The sequence below is a fragment of the Neodiprion fabricii genome, chromosome 2 (genome assembly GCF_021155785.1).
Source record: "Neodiprion fabricii isolate iyNeoFabr1 chromosome 2, iyNeoFabr1.1, whole genome shotgun sequence".
Classification (NCBI taxonomy): Eukaryota; Metazoa; Arthropoda; class Insecta; order Hymenoptera; family Diprionidae; genus Neodiprion; species Neodiprion fabricii.
This window is the reverse complement of record NC_060240.1, coordinates 1525944-1552031: the sequence shown is the minus strand read 5'-3', so window position 1 is coordinate 1552031 and position 26088 is coordinate 1525944. Positions and strand designations below refer to the sequence as shown.

Here is a 26088-nt window from a genome sequence, read left to right as displayed (position 1 = left end):
CTTAAATTTTCTGGAAGGCACTTACTACTCTTTATACACAATATTTGCTAATAATTTAATTTCTCACAATTTAATTGTTTGTTTGTTTGTTTTTTTCCATTTTTCTTTTTCTTTCCTTCTAATCAACTCGCATCTTTGCTTAAACCTCTCTTTTTCTAATTTAAATCCTCGCAATAAATTTACAACGCTTTTTTCACGATTTGGTAAGTATTCTATGTTTTTTTTCTTTTTTTTTTTTATTTCATTTTTCTCCAACTTTTGAACACATTTAAGCCTAAATGTAAAAATTTTGTTTCTAGAGATCGATATTTTTAATTTAAATACAGGTAATCATATAATATATGTGTATATATACTTTTTTTTTTTTTTTTTTTTTGTGGTTGGATAATTCATTTTTTACTCAACTCCCAAAAGACAGTCCTAGAATCTCACTGTTTATTTTCTCGCCTTCTTGATTAAATTTCTCTTCTTCCAAATACCGCTAATTTAATTCTTAATTTTTGTTCCACCTCCGAGTTTATTCATCATTTTCCCCTCCCCGGCTCAATTTAATTTTTGCACAAAAACGTTTTGTATCAAGAATAATTTTCTAAAAATTTATTTTTCCTCTTCCTTCCTATTTATCTCACATTAAATTTGTTTTCAATTAGACGCGTCGTCTCGCCACCGAAATTTTATTAACTCACATTATGTAATCAAATCCAACGTATAATATACCTATTCATATATGCGTGTACGTGCGTGTGTGTGTGTATATATATACATATATACTTTCGACTTGTGACAAAAAATTTTCACACGATGAAACCACAATTTTCGTTAATTCCTAAATAACAAAACTTTTCTCTCATTTTCTTTATAATTTAGTTTCTTTAGTTAATTTTGCCTAAACTCTTCCACGATCATTGCACCCAAACAGTTTTTCTTCTCTCTTATTAATTCGAGTCAAGCAAAAACAGTATCTTCTAATTATTTTTTTCACGAAGGCCACTTTAATAAATAAAAAAAAAAAAAATATATAAATAAATAAATAAAAATTGTCAACATTATTTTGGAATTTCGTTTGAAATATCGCGGCAAATCAATCACGTTAAGTCGAGTTTTACAGACTTATAATTTAATAATTTTGCTGACTGAAAATTGTTAATGGTTCGCGTTGATAACGAGAAAAAAGTGTCAACACTTGGCAAAGACTTTCGTTACAAAAGTCAGACGTTAACTTTTGAAAAGACAAGAAAGAAATATCGAAAACCAGCCCGGGTTCGCAGATCTTTTTGCATGTGCTTTCGAGTATCACAAACCGCGGGAAAATCAAAATATTCAAGTATAGAAATATTTCACACATGTTTACAGATATATAATATTTATATATCGATGCATAAAATAGCCACGCGGCTTGATTTTTACAGGTTTGTCGGTAATATTTAATTCCACATAATATCGTGTACCTATATCAATGCATTTATAATACAACTGATGCATAATTTCTTTACATTATCCCCGTATAATGTAAGAACCTTCTCTCTTCACCGTTTACGACGACGACGACGACGACGACGATGATGATGATGATTATTATTATTATTATTAATATTTTATTATTTTTATCGTTATTCAAATACTTTCCCATCTCTCGGTTATAAATTAATTTCAAATAATTTCACGTATAAATTCTCTCTTGGCATACCCCAAATATACGGCAGGAAGGCGTTATTATTATTTTACAAGTTTACCATAAATGTTAATTGCGTTTAGATACATATCTTTATATATATATATATATATGCGTGTGTTTGCAATAGTGATAATAATCATATTATTTATATTTAATAAACAGTAAGGTAAAAGTGTCGCCGATATTTTCTCTGTTCTTTCTTTCGTTTTTTTTCTTACCTTCCTTTTTTTTGTTACAATATGAAAACGATAATAAGGAACGATGAAAATTAAAGTAGACGTTTCTTATTTTTTTTTTGTTTTTTTTTTTTTGTACACAGTCGCCGGTCTTATACTTATTTATAATAATATATGTTCAACACAGTGAAGAATTTTCACGACAATTCCTCTTCAAAACTATTCGTCTCAACAGTCACAAAAACAATCACTTACAGACGTTTCGGCGCAACTGATTAGCTAAATTACCTTTTTCATTTCACTTCGTGTTTCTTGATTTTATCGGCAAAAAGTACACTCTTGTAATACGAAGACTATTAAAAAAACAGAAAAACAATACATATATATATATATATACAATCACGCATATAATTCTGCAAATTTGAAATTTCAGAATCCTAATTATATCACATGTGTCTTTTCCTTCTTCTTCATCTCCCTTAATTTTCTTTTTCTTATTCGTATAGCAAGAATATACTTTCTTTTTTTTTTTTTTTCTAATCAAAAATCAGAGATAGCTGCCCAATTTTCATATTTCACTTTATAGCTTAGAAGAGTCGCGAACGATAATTATTTTGCAACACGTGCACGATTTCCGCGGTTTTTTTTTTTTGTTTCTCTCTTTTTACTTAAGATCCGGGACGAATGTAGCCCTTTTTTACCGACCGGCGGTCATAATAATCAATAACAATCAACAGCGGGCGAAAGAAAAAAAAATATATATATATATATTAATTATGTATATATATATATATGGGGCATTCCACGCCAACTCGGTAAACGGTTGACAATTATATTTCTTGATTTCCCCAAGGATTTTTTTTTTACATTAGTAGGACCCTTGAAAAGCTTCGAAGAACTTTTTTAATTCAATCGAGTTATTATTTTTCACGAAAATTATTAATTTCCTTATTACACACACGTTTCAATTCACTGATCAATGCGATTTGATCCCGGACTTTTGGCAAGAAAAAAAAACACGCTGAATCCATACACGTGTTGCAAAAAAAAAATATGGTGTCGTACGAAGGGCGTCGCGTCATTTTTGCCCGCCTGTATTTGCGAGCCTACGACTCGTACCGAAAATTTCACACCGGTGGTAAAAATTTTTAATTTTCCGCCCTTGTTACACAATATACACTACATCGCTTTGAATGAGTCTCTTCCTCGCAATACATTCGCCGCGAAAATGTATTATATTATTACGAAGAAGAGGCTTTTGTCGTCGAGTGACTAGAAAGTTCACAAGAGAATAATAATCGTACCATGTACTGTGAAAAGAGAGAAAACAAGATTACAATAATAACAATAACAATAATAATAATAATAATAATAATCGCACTGAAAATAAAATCGCTAACCTCTGCAGAATAAAGTAACACAGTTATAATTATCATATATATATATATATATATATATTTATATTGCGTGTGCGTATATGTATATGCGATTCGCGGAAATTATAGTTTCGCAACCGCAAGCTATGTCTCGCTGTGTCTTTTCGCACGAATATCATCTCATTGAATTAAATTATAATGTCCGTGATTCATTATTCACTTGATTCACGCCGTCTCTCTCTTTTCTACCTCTCTCTCTGTCTCTCTCTCTCTTCCTCCCTTTCACCGCCTCACCGTATCTCTTTGTTGCGGGCTAAACCTATTACACGTTAATTATCCACATGTATCCGTAATATACTAGATATACTGTTTTTTGTTTATTTTTTTTTTTTTTTTATTTTTTTATTTTTTTGTTTGTTTCTTTTTTTTGTGGTTTTAATTGTTTTTGTGTGTTTTTTTTTTTTTTTTTTTTTTCTCTTTCACTTCGTTTTTACTGTACGGCACGACGACACGTATGGACAGCACGACTATAGGTATAATATGTATACTTAGGGTACGGGGTCTATGTATCATTTATCACTTATTTTATTTATTATTATTATTATTATATTGGTAAACGTAACAATTATCAAGATGCACGGTATCCCAACACAAATTGTCGGGTATAAATGTGTATTGCGTACAGAAGATAGTTGGTATAGTAGCTAGCTGCCTATAATGAATCTTCGAATTTGGTTTAATTCTAACTTCCGAAAGCCACGAAAACCGATCCGACATGCACGGATCATCAGTTTTACGTTTAAATATACCTTGAGTATGTGCAGTGGGCGTGTTGAAAATTATATTACCTATTATACATTTGGCGTTATTATTACATGTAGATAATAACAACAAGAACAACAACAACAACAACAACAATAATAATAATAATAATAATAACTTATATATTTTGTATGTGTGTATATAAATAGCTGATGCAGCCTAGCATTACTTCGATCGTACAGTTTTATTCAACTGTGTTAATTTTTGACATTTTTCGTCGTTTCTATAATTTTACCGTTCCTAGAAGACCGTTTCGCTTTTTCGAATATCTTTTTCTTTTTCCGACTCACCCCGTAATATAAAATTTACTCATTTCAAGTAAGGGTGCATTTCTCATTGTCAAACAATATTGGAACTAAGAACGAGAATTTTTTTAACCGTCAACACTTTTCACCGAATCCTACATTCTCTTTTTTTCTTCGTGATATCAAAAAAAAAAAAAACGAAAGATCGGTTTGATTAACGAAATAATTCGTTACGGTACTAATTGAAAATAAATTTTAATACCGCGGCAGGGGTGAGACTTTGACAAAACGAAGACTGCCGTTTTCTTTGTGGCCGTTCTTTTGTGGATGCTATTCTGATTTTTTTTACACTCTACCCAGCGGTGTGTGACTGTGTACGGTACGTTGTGTTGAAAAATGTCGTTGATCGTGCGCAGCGCTGTGTATAATGTATACGTATATGTACATAAACATTTTGTAGTTTTTAAAATTTTTTTTTTCATTTTACGGATTTTAATTATATCTTAGGAAATATAGCGTATTACTACTTGACCTCGTATAATATGCGCATACAGTACCGCAAGCTGGAACTTCGCTGAATGATGTAACAGCTTGTATGCTTGTGTTTGTGTGTGTAGCGATAAGTTATGATAAAATACGCTGTAAAGGCTGCAGGCAGGGAAAAATCGAATTTTAAGCCCTACTATATTATATATGTATAGGTAATACTATTGTTCGTGGCAAGATTACATATTCCGCAGTTATAGCCTCCGCCCCTTACGTACCTTAATAAATTTTAACCTTCGCCTATATACGCTATTTTTTTTTTTTGTTTTTTTTTTTTTCTTATTTTATATACATGCAAGGATATTGATACCGGCAAACCGGGAACCAGAAAAGAAAATTGATTAACTCACCGACAAGGATACTTTCTCATCAATAATACGTCACTTTTTTCGACGACAAAAATTTCTCCTTATTTAACCAACGCGCGCGTTAATTCCGAGGTTATTATTATCGTCATCAATTATTCAATTGTATGTTTATACGATTTATTTTGTACATTATGTAATACACCTCGAGATGGCGCGCGAATAATTTTACACGCAGTTTTCTTTGTGGTACAACTTTTCCATGGCATATTTTACCTTGTTTTGATTTTACGTCAACGAGTTTATTTGTTCAATTATTTTCGGCTTTTCCGTTGTACGATCAATCTTCACATACAGTTGTCAAATCGTATTGCTTATTTTTCTTATCCAATCGAAATGATTGCTGTTAAAGATTGAAGACGGCCTAAACTAGCGACCAATGAAAATGATATTTGGTACGTTTTTGTTGACAGCAGGGATGTGAAAAAAAGAACCGAATAACAAGTAAATGAAAGAGTAAAATAAAAATCGTAGATGTAGAAGTAAATCGTATAGATTTTTTCTAATAAATCTTTCTGTTCAAAAATCAAATAACAATCAATCGTTTCTTGCAGTGACTTATGTTTATGTATCGCTCTTATATTTGCGCGTTTGGTGTAGCAAAACAAAAAGAAAGAAAAACATTTTATTGTACGTATCCAGAGCCTTGTGCCTCGAACAACGCGTTTTGATATCAAGTCTTTCACGTTCTGATTCTGTTGTGCATTGTTTTAATTTCCTTTTTTTTTTTTTACTTTTTCTTCTTTTCTCGTCTGCTTTTTTCCTACATATTGTTCGTATTTTGTAATTATATTTATATGCGTGTATAGAATCTAATCTTATTTTATGTTATCAACGGAATTACGGGACAATAACATTGTGTGTTCTTTTAAATATTTTTTCCTTTACTTCCTCGTTTATTACATCAGTTTTATATACTGCTATAATTTATTTCATGCGCTGCGCATTTATCATTTTAATGGGTACCAGTAATCTTAATCGTTCATTATTACTATTATTATTATTATTATTGTTATTATTATTATTATCGTTATTACTAAAGCTATTATAATAATAACTATGTAATTATTGTGGTTATTATTTTTATCGTTATCATAATAATCATAATATATAATATTATATGTATGTATATATGTATAATTCAATTTTATCGAATAATCTTATACACGTGGGGATGCTGCTGCACACCTCTACATTACAGAAGGCAATTTAGTGAGAGAGTTGTCCGGGTTGTATAAACGCATCGAATGTTGAGTTTAAAATTTTTTTTTCCCTTTTCTTTTCTCTTCTTTCTACATTACAATAATTACAAAAATTATTCGCATTTGTTATACACATTATACGTTTTGTTTTCTGTCAACAGGCGTAAAACTAGCCTTGACACAATGTTCAAATTTCGAAGAGTAATTTTCGTCACACTACCATTTGACAATCTTTACTACGCATACATGTATTTACTCAATAATTGATTTTTTTTTTTTTCTCCGAGATACATCTATGTATGTACTTTTATTTATCCCCTCTTTTTCTTTCCGTTTTCGCCGCTTCTCCAAACTGGGAAAAAACAATTTATATACAGGAACCTCGCATAACTGTGCGTGACTCTATGCCATATAAATACTCTACTCCCAGTAGCAGCTAGCTGTCGTTTCTACATGTGCACAGAATGAGATCCAGTCAAACTCAAGGCTCCAGAACGCGGGAAGGAACTCAACGCGACCGGAAAACAGTTATTTTGGGGCGCAGATGACTTGGAGGATTAGATCTCCACACCCGGCTGCTATTCGCACCTAGAATCTGCCTGGAGAGGCTCCAGTTTCACCGGTATTTTGTCCTTGTCCTTCAAGGTGTGGTGGGGACTCTTCACCAGGTCCGCGATATCCTCCTGGAAGAGGTTCTCCGGTCTTGGACTAACGAAACTGCGAGTCGGCTTGTACGTCATCCCGCTGACCCCAATTCCGACCTCGACGCTGCCTGGGATATGTCCCGGGTCCATTAGCGGACCCAACGGACTCGCCAGCGGGCTCTCCATCGGACTTTCCGGCGGTCCGGAACCCGGACTCGCCAATCCGAGGTTAAGCGGTGAGTTGCCATTATTCTGATGCTGTGCTTGCAGCGCTGCCTGAATGTTGGTCGACAAATTCGACGACAGGTTGGTGCCGATCATGTCGTGCTGTTGGGAATGAGCCGCTGCCACCATACTGCAAACCTGGTGACGCAAACCTGAAACAGGAAATCACGATTCAAAAACAAGTTAGCTAGATTTCTATTATTCTTTTGCATTTTGTTCAAAGAAGATATATCGAAACACCTGCGGGCAGGCAACCCGAAGCACGTCCGTCACCGCGTATGCGGTGTTGCCTATCCGCGGGCGACTCGAGTGCCCGTTATCGCCATAATCCAACAGAATAACTTCATAGAAAATTTCACGTATGTACGCACGGTAAACTTCCTTCCTGTGTTCTCTTTTTCTCGTACGCACCTTGGGCTAGATTTCTATTATTCTTTGGTTTCCCTTCGTGTCATGTTCTGTTCAAAGACGACGTGTCGAAACACCTGCGGACAGGCAACCCGTAGCACGCCCGTCACCGCGTATGCGGGGTTGCCTATCCGCGGGCGATTCGAGTGGCTGCGTTATCGCCACAATCTCACAGAAAAACCTTACACACAGTTTCACGCACGTACGCCCGATAAACTTTCTTCCTCTTTTCTCCATTTCTCGTACTCACCTTGGGCAACGGCGGCCACGGCAGCGGAAACTGCAGCTCCAGGGCTGACGGCACCCTCGGGACCGTTGCACGCGGCGTAGCTGGCGAGGCTCGGGTACAACGTGGTTGGCTCCTCCTTGACGATGTGGGCAGACTGTCCATCGCGGAAGACGACGGCTCTAATCACTCCTCTTATGTGCTCGTCCGGCCAAACGCCGAGAAGAATGCGCTGAGGCCTCCCGCGGCCCTTGGGTCGGAGATCTACGGCAAAAGGAAAGGGCGAATGTTACCGCGGCGCCAGGGGCGGCACAGGATCGCTCCATCCCTTGGGAATCCACCCAGGAAGATGTCGCGAACCCCCCGCCGATCGCCGGGGACAGTTGGCATGGGTTGACAAAAACCTACTACGATCTATGACATTCCATCACTCCGGAACCAAATTAGAGACAGTAAGGCAACTCATCTTTTTATTGTTGAAGGAAACGTGTGTTTGAATACAAGACTGCAGTATTATACTCGAACGAAGAAGTTATCTAGGTTCATCAATTCGGAAGGTTCAACGTCACGTATTTTAGTGATTAGTTTAAACAATTTCGTTTGATTCCGTGAGACCAAGTTTAAGTTTGCTCGTCTAGTAGATATACCGGGAATGTTCTGTAAAATTTCTCGTTTAAAACAAGCAGTAGGCAACCGAAGACACATTTCAATACGTAGGAACTTAAAGGTAGCTTCGGTTGCCTGTCTGACAGCTTTGAGTATAACGCTGCCTTTCGACTTTCACTTTAGGTTCGGTAACTTTCTATGTAGAGCGGGGTTAAATTTGGGAGGGTAGTAAATAAAAAATGGCAACTAACACTCACCGGCTCCGCCGTCCGCGCTCGGTCCCAACATGTTGTGAACGCGGTTCGCATAGAGGACGAACGTCGGATACGGGATGTCGTATTTTCTGTGAACAGAGAAACGAGCATCTCGGGTTAATACACGATATCGAGGATCGCTGTACCTTATGAATAAATCAAGGCAAACGATCGTTCAAAATTTGGGCACGGACTCTGATATCTAAAAATCAATCAAGCCACAGCTATAGGTTCGTTAATTCTTCACCACCTGATTGAGATGGAGGTGAAAAAAGGATCGTTTTACAATTTGCTCCGCGGTCATAGTCCACACACAAATATGGTCACCGTTTCAAATCGTTGATAAATCGTTGACGGTGGAAGATTGCGTTGGAAGAAAAAACATTCACACGCGTATGTATGCGTCTATACATAACTGTTTCAAGGAACTGTAGAGACGTGTGCAGGAGCTTTGTATAATTATTGTCTCTGTATATATAATATTCGTTCGCTCTATACAAATTTTTACATAGTCGCTTTGCATTATATACTACACACAGACATAGTAACGGAAGACGAAAATACGATGGATCTTACTAACAAGTATACAACTCCGGCGTTAGGTAAAAACAATCTACGTATACAACGATTTATCTTTAGAAAGAGACGAGGATAATGAAAAAGAGAAGGAAAAAATGAGGTAAAAAGAATATGTTTATCATCGCGTATATACATAGATATACGTATGCTGAGATTGAACATTCACGTACAGACGGTGTGTGGAAGCAGCTGGTATTAGCATAGAGCATGCGATACAGCTATAAGTGCGGGGATAACGTTATAGCTTTAATTTCGGATGGTAACGGAGGCATCAATCACGGGACGGGCAATGCATTAAACTAACGATAGAGAAAGAGAAGAGAGAGAAAGAGAGAGGGAGAGGGAGAGGGAGAGTGAGAGAAGCTGACGGCAGCTGGAGAAAAGAAAGGCAGAAGAGGAAGAAGAAGAAGAAGAAGAAGAAGAAAAAGAGGATGACGGAAGAATAAAAGGTAAAATAAAGAAAAGGAAGAAAGAGAAAAAAAGAGTTCCGTGCCAGATGGGCTAAATTATTTAAAACAAAGACCCGTCCGTTCGAAAGCACGTTCAACATCGTATACAAGCGAACGAATAGCGGCAGGAAAATCGAGTGACAACTCGAAGAGAAGAAAAATACATAAAGGAGTACGATATTACAAAAAGGAAACGTGGAAAAGCTGCAGGATGAGATAGGACGGTATACAAGAGGGTGCGCAGATTTATTGATGACACTTCTAGGAGTGTAAATTTGCCACCCGAGCTTGAAATTTTCACTGGAAACCGTGCAGGAGCAACGGGAAGGGGTGACGTGACGATCCTCGGGTAGGTGGAATGAAATATTCAGTGCAATTAATCGCTAAGGATCGCAGAGGGGGGAGTCTTTTCACCTCCAGGCGAAGGATCGAAAAGCTTAGGTACCAAGTGTGTGAAGGACTGACCTTGCCGCCTGGCTCAGCGAGAGGCCCTCCTTGAGGACGCTGAAAATGGCCTCGGCCATCGTCTCTGGCCTCCAGGACTTGAGGGGTCCGCGTTCTCTGAACCGAAGATTGTGGACCAGACTCTGATTCGTGTTCCAGCACTTCTGCCACATCGATTGAAGCTGGTACTGGTAGCTGTCTGCTGTAACACCCCCCCGAAAAAGGAGAGAAAAACTGTGAGTGGACGTTTCGAGATCGTTATCAGGCGTGTTCGTTGTTTTTTTTTTATTTATTTTTTTTTTTTTTAAAGCATTAATTGAATTCGTTTTATGCCTTCTTCGTTGTTTATTTATCAGCTCTTTGAAAATTCGTGAGATACATCGTAGATCGACGCAGACAGGTAAAGAGGAATTTCACTTCTGTAAATCGGTAAAACGTTGTTCAATCATTCAATTCTTGTCGTCTTTTATCTTCAAATTTCCTATTTTTGTAGAAAAAGAACCTTTTAATTCAAAAACTTTCGAGTCGGTACTCTGTTCAGGCAACAATTGAGATAGCTGTACGGATAGTGAAAATATCGAGGTACATATAATTTACTGCAGAGATGGATGGAAGATACGATACATTGAAAACGAGGGTATCGCAAATGCAGCAGGTAGGTACAAAGCGAAGGTACGGATGATGCAAGTGACGGTTCAATTGTACTGACAACACGATAAAGGTTTCTTTCTTTCTTTCTTTCTTCCTTTCTATTTGTCTCGTACATTCCTTTTTCTTTCACGTTTGTTGTTCTTCAGTTTTAAAATATTTCAACACCTTTTTCTCAGCGATTTCAGAGAGCGAAAAGAGGAAGAAGGAAGAGGGAGAACGCGCGAGCTTCTCGAGTACGAAAGAATACGACTTCCACAATAGGGTTTGATATTATAAAATTGATAAACAAATATACCGTACGTACATCGATAATTGCACAAGAAATGAAAAATATGTGCCGCAGCGTTGAGGAATGTTTATTAACACCTCAATTGTATTGTTCCAAGTTCTACAATACAATCGTTGCAGCTATACGGTACGTGTTATATACCAATATACATATACCTATATTATATATATATATATATATATATAGCGTGTGTAGTCGTCTTGATTTTATAACAAAGAATCATCAACGTCATTGTAATCGCGTTCGTGATATTTAAGAGAAATAAGAAGAAAAAAGAATGAAAACAAATTAAACACAGGGGAAAAATTCTTTTTCAAGTATACAATTTACTTTTTATAAACAATTTTTTTCATCGTTATTTGCATTATAAGAACTCGAGGCATTTCTTCTGTTTTTATTTTCGTTGTTTTTCGAATTCATTATATCACGCGACAATTTACATAGTATAAAAATATTACTCGTGTTATTATTGTCGTTTTTATTATTATTGTTATTATAATTATCACCGTCATTATTATACATTAAAAAATGACAGAGAAAGAAGAAAGAAATTTTACAAACTGTATAAATTTTATCGGATACGGCCACATATACATAGATATATACATGTATATATGTACTACAAATGAACCGATCCTAGGATTGATTTATTAATCGGTTAACCAATCACTAATATCGACTATTTTCTACTGACTTGTGTTGCGTTGACTTTTGAGCACGACGACGCCAATTGTCACGACAGCTTTTCTACTTCTAAAATAATACGTTGTGTTTACAATATACGTATAGCATAGTCTTAAAATAGGGTCTCGAGAGATTTCTTCTTTCTTGACTGTGCGAGAAATAACACATCTATACTTAATTCAATCAACGCATTTCAATTTATTCGTATTACATAATCAGACGTTCAAAATTTGATCCTAAAAATTTGAAGCTCCGGTCTCCGCCACCAGCTTCGTTTAATAACTTTTATAAACGGCACATATATTGTATAATAAATTCATAACAATTATCATTATTATCACCATTATCGCTATCATTATTATTATTGATAGGTTAAATATAATTGGATCAAATTGCGGATACTTTGAATCGATTAATTAGCGATACCCAGAAACGTCTCAACGGTTTAAGGCACAATTTTTTTATGCAAATTTACAATTTCGAAAAACTCACCGTCTCCCAAAGTTCAAAACCGTCAGTGTACCGCATTTGATCCGTTATTTTGAGCAAAGTTTCCGATTGCCTGTGAATCGTTGTCGATGTTTCGATAACGCTTTAGAATTGAACGTGAGACGATGCGGGGTTCGGAGGTCACATATATATATATATATATACATACATATATATGTGCACGTGGTAACGAGGTTAAAACGACTTATTTATATGTACAATAACGAATACCTAAAACGAATTGAAACGTACAGGTTGTCGGTACGAATTAATACCGACGAAAAGTTAGGAGTGTTGGGTTGACACGCCAACACTGCAAACATAAAACGGAGCTATTCTCATGTTTCCGATCGTTTTAATTTCTCATTAGACTATCTTGCTTATAAAGAAGACAATTTCCTAATTATACTTAAACAAAAAATGAAAAAGAAAAAAAGGTTTAGAAGATATAAAAAAAAAAAAAAAAACACAATGAAGAAAATAACACGAAGAAACTAATGGCCTTAGCGCGCGTCAGAGGATCATAAATAACAATATAATATCAACAATAAAATTGAACGAGCCACGTGGCAGTAGGTAATTATTATACTAAGAGAAAAGAAAAGAATAAAGTAAAAGGAATATAACGGTAATGATGTAAGGGAGTGAGATCGCGGCTGTATACTGGCAAATGAATGTAGAAATATTGTAACGCAAACTCATCATCATCACGGCTGTTGCAACAAGTGTTATTAATGACGAGGAAGGAGAAGAAGCAGCCTGAAAAATTGCCGCGTGTACGTACCTACCCGTACTTCTAATTCGACAGCGACGTAGGTCGAATTAGATGCGTGTGCGTGTGTAGAGAAGATAAATCAATTAAGTGACAGGTTGTGAGGTGAACACACAGTCGTTGCGAAGGAGCAACGGTGACAATCGAGTCGCGAGAAGAGTGAAACGGAAAAAGGAAGTTAACGAAAGAATTAAATACACGGAGACGTGCGGTGATAATAATTGCGAGCAAATCTTAATGCGAAAATGTGTCAAGTTATAACGATATTAACGGTATAAAATGGCAAGTGTTTGATATGCGAGAGCGTAAGCGGCAGCGTTCGTATAAATATATTTAAAAATTCTGATACCGTTTCGCGTCTGTACGTAAAATGAAAAATTATTTTAACGATCACGTAACAGGATGGATGAATAATTTGAAATCTAGTATATCGTAAACGGCCGTTGGTTATCTGACAACGGATCAGAATTTATTCTAAATTCTAGGAACAAACGTTTGTTGTAAGCGGTACGCGCGACAAAATGAGTGACCAAAAATCCATGGCGGACACGCGTTCGGCGATAGATTTCGATAGTTTTCATCCGCGAATACGTTCGGAGCGGAGTCTAGCCAGATTGTGGGTAAAGCGAGAAAGCTTTTTGGCACAAGTCGGTTGAATTTGATCGACTACCGTAGGTGCACGGTTGTTCCGAACATTGATAAAAGTCCCCGTATTTCAGCATCGAAAATCAAAATGGCGGCCAGATAGCCGACGTCGTTAGATATGTAACTGCGCGTTGGGGGTGAAGGGGGGGGGGGGGGGGCAGACCAGCGTTGACTAACCCCCTGAAATATGTAATTACGCGTATCGCGCTTGTGTACGAATATATATATATGTATTGGTGCCCCGTTTTTATTCCTTGGCGCCTTGGGATACACGTGCATACGGGATCGGCGTGTGCGTGAGCAGAATTGAATTTTTAATATACGGTATAGTAAAACGTTAGCGTGACGTGTGGGGGCTGTTTCTCCCTTACAACTGTGCGGGTTGTACCTTTATGCGAAGAGCGGTAAACGCGAGGTAACGTTGTTAAATTTATAGTGCGCCTGCGTAAATACGTGTGTGTACACACACACACGCACACACAATGCTATACATGCAATGCAATAATAATGCAACGTCTTTTATCCCTGCGTATATATATATATATATTCGTTCGTCGTGTCATGCAGCCCGTTATACCCTGTGTTTTCGGCGCTGCTTAATAACTTAACGAATGTAGAAAACCTTAACTTAGTACAACTTGTACGCCTAGGTATTATATTATTTGAGTAATTAATTAATCAACCATATGCATATGAATACGTAACGGGGTATACATATAAATTCTATAATATATAGCATCTAATAAAATGTATAATATTATTTACAATTTAATATTTGACAGGCACGCGCGCACGCAACCCGCACGTATATTATTAATATCATACTTTATATACGTACCGACGGCGCTGGAATGGAATGGAATAATTTTTTGTTTTATTCTGCGTCTATAAACGCGAATGGAATGAGTAATACATGTGTATTCGTCTATCCAGGTATAATTTATATACAATGTCTTATTCTTTGCTCATAAAAGTATCGTAACGTATAAATAATACATTATATTAATTATCATATTCGCTGGAAGACGAGTTTAACGAACGTCCGAAAGAGACAATCTTGTAGAATTAAAATGACATTGTTTTAGAAACTACGTTACATATCACCTGCGATATCGAGTCTCGCGAATCACGCGTCTAAGGCACACGCGTTATAATTATTTTGGCCGGAATGTTGTTAGATTCGTTTATTATTATTATTATTATTATTATTATTATTAGTATTATTAATATTATTATTATATACACGGGGGACGACGAGGGACAATAAGACTAGACTGCACACCGCGTCGGTTTCGCGATCCCCAATTGTGATTACGTAGAATCCATCGATTTACGGAACACGTTCCTTCTTCGGAAAATAACTGTGGGAATTTCACGCTTCCCATGATCAAGGAAGTTGGTTCGTAGAAAATCGACACTTTTTACTAATTTTATTGCGAGATAGTCGTACGTTGAGTATTCATCAAATTATTATATTCCTATAAAACTTATACATTACGATGTTTTTAAAAACTCGTCAATAACATTAGCCTATCGTAGAGTGAAATGAAACAAATCTTGTGTAATTTTTAACGATCTTAAAGCGATTGTAACCGAAAGATCGATAATATATAAGATTTAATTTATACTCTCAGTATTACCTATTTTTTGTACTTTTGAAGAGAACCTCGTAGCTTAAATACGAATAGAGTAATTTGACGAATACTCAAGGTACGACTATCTAGAGATGAAATAAACGGAAAGTGCCAATTTTCGACCAACCAACCTCCCTGATGGTGAGAGGGTGTACTCAACCCAGCGTTGTCTGTGAAAAATCAAAGAACGGAAGCGTCCATAGGAGTGGATTAACATCGGGCAACAGGTGAAAAGAGGAAAAAGATAAGGAGGACCGCGACCTCGTCACTCGTTATCGTTCTCGTCATTGAAGTAGAGGGAAACGATGGAGTGCTTTTTGCAGAATGCCCACCACCACCGGAACCCGGTGAGACCGGTGAACATAAAACCGGGATCTCGTTTCCGCCTGAGCCTCTGAACGTAGATGAGAACGGCGTTGAGGGACTTTTTCGTCCTCCGATTATAGGGGCTGATGCTGATGTCGCAGCAGAATTCGAGGACGGCCGATTCCTCGGACGTGTTCAGCCCGACATCCTCGAGGACCATCATGCGTTTCGACTTGCCGAGTATGTTGTCGTATAGTGTTCCCTTGGGTATGCCGTACTTGGTCGAGGCCTGGGTGAACCGCATCTTCTGGGTGACGACGGCCTCGATCGCCTCCTGGAGGTCGAGCCGCGTCCACGTCGGTGCCTTCAGCTTCAGAAGCGTCGAGTAGTCAGCTAAAAATCAGCAGAGGGATTTTTTTTTCTCGAAGAAAAAAAAAAAAAATAAAAAATCGAAAGCATACATGTGACGGGACGGCGGTTTTGCCTCGTGAGAGGTAATCGATTTCTCGTCATCGACGATTTTTCACCAACGTCCGTACCAGGGCGGGGCCTCGATGTCGCGTGACGTCGTCGCCGTCGTCGCCGCCTCCTCCTCCGGCCTGCAGGCATGCATCACGGTCAAAGGAAGGAATGGAAAGTGAAGGAAAGGAAAGGAAGCCTCGAAGCCTCGCACCTGTCGATCGCCTCGGATTAGCTCCCGCGACTCCTGTCATCGTCTATTCACCGCCCATGCAACACCTTGACGTTGACCTTGTCCCATTCCCGGTCGAGGCTGAGGCCGGTCTGACCGACCCACCCGGAAATTGTTGCCGGGAAGAAGAGTAAAAGGAGAGGTAGGATAAGAAGGCGGAGGTGGAGGAGGTGGAGGAGGAGGAGAAGGAGGAGGAGGAGGAGGAGGAGGAGGAGGAGGAGGAGGAGGAGGAGGAGGAGGAGGAGGCTTTGCCGCTTATCGTCGCCAACTCGGCGCTCTCTTGCAGAGCATTTCGTGTTCTGCACGTGGAAGAGAGAAAGAGAGGGAGGGAGGAAAGAGTGGCTACGCGGTTTGTTCAACAGGCGCCCACCCCGGTCTCACGCACCGTCGGATTACAGATACGCAATATTGCACTGCTGTAATTCCCCTTCGCATGATGTTCCATACGTAAATATATTTATATATTTCAAATATATATAGATATCAGGGTGGACCTTAGAAATTTCGACCGGCACACCCTCCAAATCGGTTTCAGATAGTTCAAAAATAATTCCCTCATTTTTTCAGATTTTTATCTCAACTCTAATCCGTGCTCCTTAGGGCTGGATTGCTCCGTTCAACCCTTTAAGGGGTACGTCAAATCTACCCAACGGATTTAAATCAAATTTGATAAAACAGTTTGTTTTGGTTCGCTGTTGATGAATCTAAATTAAAAATTTGAAAATCTAGGTCGCGGATCCAATATGGTGGACCCAAACTCCAAAAGTCACTTGGTATTGTCATATTGGATCCACCATTCTGAATTTTGTAATTTCGAGTTTAGATTCGTTATCAGCCACCCAAGAAACCCCCCCGATACCAAATTTCATGTAAATCCGTTCGGTAGATTTGACTTGCCCTTGAAAGGGTTGAATGGAATCCACCCTCTTCGGGGCACGAGTTAGAATTGAGACAAAAATCTGAAACAACTAGAAAAAAAACTTTTAAATTATCTGAAACCGATCGAAATACACAAGCAAAATTTTTAAGCAGCACCCTGATATGTATATTATATAAAAATACATATATTGCGAGCGAATCATATCAGTCAATCAATCGACTGTGTAATTATGTGTAGGTAAATAAACGGGTTTGTGATACTGCATGGTTTCGAGTGTCGCGTGTATCCGGCGCGTCTGTGCGAAATGCGAGTAGAAACTGGAGAAAATAGCACCGTAGGTAATTACAATTAAATATTAACATTGATATTGTCATCATTATCGGCGTCATCGGCATTATCAATATTGCTGGCAAAATACGCGGCGTATGTAAATTATTCGATTCGATCTCCAGGTATCCGTACACTAGTGTGTTCTATCCATAAATACCGAGTAAATTATATCTAGGTCAGATATGTTTGGCAGATTTGTCTCGAGGCGTTGTTGCTACGATTTATTAAAGCTGGTTTCAATTTGTCCGGGGAAGTCTGGCTGGCTGTTGGTTTCTTTGCTGAGATGAGTTATGAGTTTTGATCCCGCTTAACGTCCGTGTGTGCGCGCGTGTAACCGGGAATGCATTTCGATGGATTTCGCATACACTATATTGCGCCACACGCATAAGAGCACTTGACCTCATGCTGACACACAAACGCCGCTCATGCTTTAGGATTTTTCGTATCGCGTGTGCGGGAGTTTGACAAGTAAGGGTGAAAATCGAAATAACAATATTCTGCGGTAAATGGCCGTGATGCCAAGGAATACAACAGTCCTTTTTCACGGAAAAGGACTCGAACGTGGAAGGATGTTGCGGAGAAAATGACCCGAAGAGGAATCTTATCCTGCTCGATGGAAATTGGACTCTGTAATATCTGGTGACTGGTGTGGCAGTCGCCCACTTCACTTTATTCTATACATCTTTTGAAAAACTCACCGGCTATACTGGAGGTGGAGGCACCGAGCCAAGCGTGGGATGACTCCAACAACTTGGCCTGAAACAGAGAAAAAAAGTACACTCGTATTAGTCACTCGACTTTGTTCCTCTTACCGTTACTAATTGTAAGTACTTTCTTATTCATCATCGAGCATCCTTTCGTGTAATGCTTCAAAGTTCTGACGCAATTTCATACTTTTTGGCGTCGATTGACCGCAGTTTAGATTATCAAATTTAAGGGTCGCAGGCGATGATCACCGTCATCAAACTAATGGCTTGTGCTTTTTTCTTTTCTACCCTAGAAGGTAGTCGGGTCGGAAATGACAGTACGTGTAACCTGACCGTATAACGCCGATAAAACGGATGTATGCATGTGCATACCATGTGTGACCGATGTTCTTGGGCTCAACAATGACGGTGCATCACATCACGTATGTAGGTAAATAATTTATTGAACATACACACCCACACAGCTTTGACACGCACGCCGCGCTGTAACACGCCGACATAATATCGCGGTATCAAGTGCCGTTCGCAGAGCCGAGGAGAAGGTTCCATCCAAATTGTAGGATGAGCTTCGTTTTGCCACATAATACAGCCGCTGGTTTGCCGATATATTTTTACGATAAAACTTTCATTCTCTGTGGGTAAAGCAGCGAGCTGTGAGGGAAGTCCAAGAATCATGCGCGACATCGATGCTGTTTTTCCCGTGCCTAATCCCAGTGCAGAGGAAATAATGACAGCGAATAAGACGGCGGTGAATGTTTTACCCGCTTTATTACAGACGTCTACACGTCAAGTCCCATCGGTTCGCACGGCAACACAGAAAGATACGTGGCCAAGCACTGTAGAGTTCGGGAAAAGTGGAAAAAGGGGATATTGCAAGCGGGAAATTAATTTCGAAAGTCACACAAGTCTGCAGTGGGCGCCGATTGCTCGGTCGTCGGGGGTGCGAGAGGCGCCAAAAAATCCCCTAACGAAAGGAGAAAAAAATAAAAAAATGGGCAGACAGCTGTAGAAGCGGAGAAATATACCGGAGAAAACTTTTGAAATGAGGCAACTTTGCGTGTGTCTTCCACTTTCGACAGTTTTCAACCCCTTCGTCTGGTAAGCTTTCACATATTATGAAAGTTGGTCTCACGGTATTACCGCGTTTACTACGAGATATTAGCGCATTGGTAGGATGCTTTACACTCTTTCTATTCTTGTCTCACCATAATCGTATGGATTGGCTGTAGGCGAAAGCTCGACATTAACTTCAGTCCACACTTTAATAAATCTTCTCGATGATGACTATATAACGAGATGATCGATTCTTCTTTGGCTTGACTTGAAAAACTTTTCGTCTCCGAATCGTTTCGATAGACTCTCTTTCCAACAGTTGGATCCTCGAGGATGCGAAGAAGATATCAAAAAGAGTGTAGAACCAACAGCAGAGGAACTATAAAGGAAATCTTTCATTTTCGGCTGTAACTCTTGATACGATGCTCGCAACCGATTTAAACTGCAACCATTCGATTCCTCTCGCAAAATTACGTCGGAACAGTGCTACAATGAATTGATTCTAGCACTTTTCAAAATCGCGAAAATTTTCACCAAAAATGCAAAGGGGTTAGCCTTACTTTTTTCTTCATTTTCAGAGCAGAAAATTTTTAGTCTCTAATTCGATTTGTATGACCCTTTTCTGGCTCATTGGACCCCCAGGAACTCAGAAAACGCAGCGAAAAAAACGTGGGATCAACAGGAGAGAAATTACGAAGGAAATAGCACCAGCTGAAAAATGTCAAAAACACAGCTTTTGGTTTTTTGGCTGTAACTTTTGATCCGTTGCTCGCAGTGTGTTCGGACTGCGCTCAATTGATTTCTCTCGCAAAAATACGTCAGAATAATGACTCAAAGAATTGATTTCAGCAATTTTCAAAATCGCGAAAATTTTCGCCAAAAATGCAAACGGGTGAGCCTTACTTTTTTTTTGAGCAAAAAAACTTTTGTCCCAGAATCGGTTTAAATGACTATTTCTTGACTTATTGGACTCCCAGGTATGTAGAAAACGCATTAAAAATAGCGTAGGACCAACAGCGACGGAACTACGGAGGAAATCTTTCGTTTCTTGGCTGTAACTTTTGATACATTACTCGCAGCGACTTCAGATTGTGCGCCATGGATTCCTCTCGCTGACTTACGTCTATATAATGTATCAAAGAACTGATTCCAGCATTATTTAAAATCGTCCGAAATTTGGCCAAAAATCCAAAGGGGCGTTCCTTATTTTTCGACCGAAAAATCTTTCGTCTCAGAATCGATTTGAATGACCCTTTTCCAACAAATTGGACTCTCAGGAGAGCGAAAGAGATCCAGGACAGCAAACGACCAACAGTTTAAGAAATACAATGAAAATACAGTTGAAATTGATTTTTTATTCATCACAATACAGGTTACATAAAATAAAGACAATACAATATTACTTATCGTATATCTTATCCTACCAAAGTTATGTTGCGTGTGTACGCAGAATGAAGCTTTAGGTGTACATTAAAACTATGGTAATCACAATCTGATATAATGCTCTTCATATTTTGCTTAAGACAACGTATACTGCACACCTATTTCCTCATGTAATAACTAGATTTATACTCTGTACGTGATGTTTAATCATATTTTTGCATTCCTCTTTGTCTTTTACTTAAGCTGTATTTGTTAACTTGTAAAATTATTACATACTGACACACAAACACTTGTACTAGAATTAAGTCATATTGAATAAACTGAATCTTTAAGCTATAACTTTGTGATTCTTCTTTCACACATTTTCGGGACCCTGTCGCCAATATCATATATTTCGGAGGTCATTTTTGGTCCGTAATTTATAAGGTGGACCTTGCTGTTTGTGCGATTTGCGGAGTCTGAGCGGATGCTCAAACATGCAAACTAGACATGTACAACAGTAGTAGACAAACAGCCGACGAATACCAAGAGGATTCCGGGTTTTTTGGCTGTAGCTGTTGATACGTTACTCGCAGCGAATTCGCACTGCATGCAATTGATTCCTCTCGCAAAATTACGTCTACATAGTAAATCAAAAAATTAATTAACCATTATTCAAAATCAGCCAAATTTAGACTGAAAAAATTTAAAGGGGTTAGTCTTAATTTTATTTTTAGTTGAAAAATATTTTGTCTCAGAATCGATTCGTGTGACCCTTACCTGACTAATTAGACTCCCAGGAATTCATAAAACGCAGCGAAAAGAGCGTGGGATCAACAGGAGAGAAATTACGAAGGAAAAAGCACCTGCTGAAAAATGTCAAAAACACAGCTTCTGGTTTTTTGGCTGTAACTTTTGATCCGTTGCTCGCAGCGTATTGGGACTGCGCCCAATCGATTTCTCTCGTAAAATTAGGTCGGAATAGCGCGTGAAAGAATTTATTTCAGCACTTTTCAAAATCGCCAAAATTTTCGCCAAAAATGCAAAGGGGTTAGCCTTGCTGTTTTTTTGGGCGAAAAACTTTTAGTCTCCGATTCGATTTGTATGACCCTTTTCTGACCAATTGGACCCCCAGGAACTCAGAAAACGCAGCGAAAACAGCGTGGGATCAACAGGAGAGAAGTTACGAAGGAAAAAGCACCTGCTGAAAAATGTCGAAATCACTGGTTTTCGTTTTTTGGCTGTAACTTTTGATGCGTTGATCGCAGCGTATTGGGACTGCGCCCAATCGATTTCTCTCGCAAAATTACGTCGGAAAAGCGCATGAAAGAATTTATTCGAGCACTTTTCAAAATCGCCAAAATTTTCGCCAAAAATGCAAAGGGGTTAGCCTTGCTGTTTTTTTGGGTGAAAAACTTTTAGTCTCCGATTCGATTTGTATGACCCTTTTCTGACCAATTGGACCCCCAGGAACTCAGAAAACGCAGCGAAAAGAGCGTGGGATCAACAGGAGAGAAATTACGAAGGAAAAAGCACCTGCTGAAAAATGTCAAAAACACAGCTTCTGGTTTTTTGGCTGTAACTTTTGATCCGTTGCTCGCAGCGTATTGGGACTGCGCCCAATCGATTTCTCTCGTAAAATTAGGTCGGAATAGCGCGTGAAAGAATTTATTTCAGCACTTTTCAAAATCGCCAAAATTTTCGCCAAAAATGCAAAGGGGTTAGCCTTGCTGTTTTTTTGGGCGAAAAACTTTTAGTCTCCGATTCGATTTGTATGACCCTTTTCTGACCAATTGGACCCCCAGGAACTCAGAAAACGCAGCGAAAACAGCGTGGGATCAACAGGAGAGAAGTTACGAAGGAAAAAGCACCTGCTGAAAAATGTCGAAATCACTGGTTTTCGTTTTTTGGCTGTAACTTTTGATGCGTTGATCGCAGCGTATTGGGACTGCGCCCAATCGATTTCTCTCGCAAAATTACGTCGGAAAAGCGCATGAAAGAATTTATTCGAGCACTTTTCAAAATCGCCAAAATTTTCGCCAAAAATGCAAAGGGGTTAGCCTTGCTGTTTTTTTGGGTGAAAAACTTTTAGTCTCCGATTCGATTTGTATGACCCTTTTCTGACCAATTGGACCCCCAGGAACTCAGAAAACGCAGCGAAAAGAGCGTGGGATCAACAGGAGAGAAATTACGAAGGAAAAAGCACCTGCTGAAAAATGTCAAAAACACAGCTTCTGGTTTTTTGGCTGTCACTTTTGATCTGTTGCTCGCAGCGTATTGGGACTGCGCCCAATCGATTCCTCTCGCAAAATTACGTCAGAATCGTGCATCAAAGAATCAATTGAATCATTTTTCAAAATCGGGCAAATTTTCAGAGCTCGAAAACTTTTCGTCTCGAAATCGTTTTGCGGGACTCTTTTTCCACTAATTGTACCCTCAGGAACGCAAAAAAGACACGTTGAAAACATTAAACTGTGACCGCGAGACCATAGGTGAAAAATCTCGGCACATTTTGCATCGAGGAAAAAATAGCGCGTTTCTCTGACCAACGCGCTTGCTTTATAATGGTACTAGGGTGAGAAGAGAGCACTCTTTCGCCCCAGAGCGTTGGATGCGGTCTCAGCCTGTATATTCTGAGTAAGTATGCAGTTGCTCCGGAATGACACGAGTCAATGAAAAATTCAACCGTACGATATGCATTTCAGTGTCCAGCTTGAAAATGCTCCAACAGTTTGCCAGAGCGCTGCACTCCCGGCCGCTGCTGCTCCAGGAGTGTTGAATAATTCTTTGTGCGGCCTCCCGCACGGTTTGACGCCAGACTGCATGAAAAAACATTGGGGAGAAGATATTTGGCAGGGTACTATCCAGCCGCCGGCTCGTTTCAATGGAGAAACGAATAAAAGTACTGTGACGGAACGAATGTTTCACATTCTACTTGAAAAAAAAAAAACAAAAACACCAAAAAACGTCAAGGAGCAGTACTGCGGTACTGTACTTGTTGTTGGACTGTATCCGTAAGGTACAATAATGGCTAAGGAAACAAGCGAACCCTGTGCGGGTACTGAAATATACCCAAGTATGGCAGATCGAGGTTGCACAAGAGTGGTTATGAGGAGCGAAATGAAAAGAAAGAGAGGCAGAATATGAACAAAGTCCAGAGCACCTAGTTATACATAACATATACGGTGCCGGTTTTCTTTCACACGTGCGAAATGTGTATGCATATGTATATCCGTGTGGTTGTACGAGGCAAGGGGCGGGGGTAAGTTTAACCAGAGGTAAGGAAACGCCAACAAACACTAACACACTGGTGAAAAATTCATACCGCTCTGCGTTTCAGCGGTGGCGAGTAATTTGAAGGCAGTTAATAGTAGCCGGTCGAGGCTCTGGCATATTTAATTCAGGGTGCCGCTTCTGTCTTGGCTAGTGAAGTGAAGGAAAGCTCATTTCCATTAGCAACATGAATCATGTATGCATCGTATCTTCTCCCCTCTTAGCGCCCACCCAACACATCCGCGTATCCAACCCTCGCCGAGACTACGGACAACACTTCCCGCGCCTCTGCAGGCTTATCATCGCCGCGCTCCAGATGAGAAATGATTTTTATCGACCTTTCGAAAACTTCAACAAAACATGATTCGAACGTATCGTAAAGACTGGTCATAGCTGTAGTCTTTGGTGGATGCAGTCATGCCTGGAACCGTTATTATGTAATAATGTGTTCTTTCGTGAACAGCCTGTTGGTACAGAGTGAATTCTAACAAATCAACCTAGACAGAAGAAGTATAAATATAAACTAACCCACGGGACTGTTACCTTCACCGTTTGCCTCCTTCAGAAGCGAAAACGAATCAAAGACGTCACAATCCGGATAAAAATATAACGCGATAGGTTCCAAACGGCAATAAAACATATATCCATAATAGAAATAGAGTAATAAAAAAAAAAAAGGAAAAAAGAAAGAATAACCGTATCCCGGAGCCGATCTCCCGGCCTCGAGACGGTGGAACGGTAATCCCATCGGAAAGATTTTAAATAGCTCGGGAGTTTTATGATTTTATTTTATGATCCCCGCTCCGTGTGATCCAGCGACCCGGAGTCTAGCTCGGTGACCGGAAGTAGACAGCAAACTAGCTACACACCGACGAGACGCTATCGGATTTCATGATCGCCGTCCTGGAATCAGGCCTCTTTCCTTGTCCCAGACTAGCACCGATCAACGATCCGCAATCAGGGATACCAGTCGGCTATTATTACACCTTTTATATCGATACTCGCACGTTTCTTCGAATGAGCCAGCAAGACGTTGTCAGCTCGAACGAGGAGAACTGCAAACTGGGTGTTTTTTTAATACGCAGCCGGAGTTATCCCGTAACTTTGTCTGGATGCCGTAGGAACGGCAGAGGGTGGAAAGATTGATCGGAGTGCATCACGTCGAGCGCGATGAATTCAATTACCGAGCCATTTATCCCGCGTTCGTGCAATAACGAATAGAGATACACGACGGATACACGATGCAGATATTGAGGTATACCCGAGTGGCGTGAGCGAAGCCGAGCAATAAGGCATAAAAATTCTCCTCTATGCCCAACTAATATCAATCAATCCCGGATATAACTCGGCTACTAGCATCGACCACGGTTCCTGCATTCCAAATCAACCGGGATCCTCCTCCATCAAATAGCATTGCGGGTATAACTACGTAGCAATTGCGAATTTCACCGACGTGTATAACAGATGTTAATTAAAATCTAATCCTCTCTACCAACGATTATAAACCCCCATTCGCTCCAGGTAAGCTTTGATCAAGAAGTTCACCTTGCGGTACGCGATACTTGGCAGAACTTTCTGTGCTTTTGATCGTCGAAACGGTTTCACGCACGGTCGTTTCTACGTTACAATAACAAGAAAAAAAAAAAAAAGAAAACGTAGTAAAACAGTGAAAATGGCAGGCAAGTCATCTCGACGCCACGTCATTCGTTGATTGCAATGATAATCGCGTCAATTGCTTGAGGAATCATCAGTTACTCCCCGAGTCGTCGTGTAAGCAGCCAAGTCTGAAGTTAATAAGATAACCACCATTGGTAGGTACATAATTATCTTCCAATAGAAATAATTAATCGTCGGAGTCGAGGGCGCGTGTTTAATGTCAACGTGCGGTTTGCCGGTCGGGACATTTTCCCTCTTCCCTTTTTGATTTTCTCCTTTTTCCAAGCGCCTCACGACGACGTCGGACCTCACTCGTCGACGCGGTGCGTGTCTCGCGTGACAATTAACGCCCCCGCGGCGGTGTTTACATCCCAGAGTACGATTCCTCGCTCGACTTCCAACACCGAGGACAGATACCACCACC

The 26088-nt window shown here is 39.3% G+C and overlaps 1 protein-coding gene across 5 annotated transcripts in view; it reads right to left on the bottom strand.

Moving 5' to 3' along the window:
- Positions 1 to 158: 158 nt before the first annotated feature.
- LOC124175280 (protein bric-a-brac 2-like) overlaps positions 159 to 26088 on the bottom strand; it is a 127155-nt gene continuing 101225 nt past the window's right edge. Inside the window, exons 2-6 of one of the 5 annotated variants that reach the window (XM_046555347.1) lie at positions 18312 to 18369; positions 10264 to 10444; positions 8768 to 8859; positions 7935 to 8174; positions 159 to 7428 (exon numbers count right to left, since the gene is read on the bottom strand). In XM_046555347.1, coding sequence (XP_046411303.1) covers positions 6986 to 7428; positions 7935 to 8174; positions 8768 to 8859; positions 10264 to 10444; positions 18312 to 18369 — 1014 coding nt within the window. In that variant the 3' untranslated portion in view covers positions 159 to 6985. Of the gene's footprint in view, positions 7429 to 7934; positions 8175 to 8767; positions 8860 to 10263; positions 10445 to 11475; positions 16106 to 18311; positions 18370 to 26088 lie in introns of those variants that run through there. The other 4 variants (XM_046555349.1, XM_046555348.1, XM_046555350.1 and 1 more) reach the window with 4 other exon arrangements.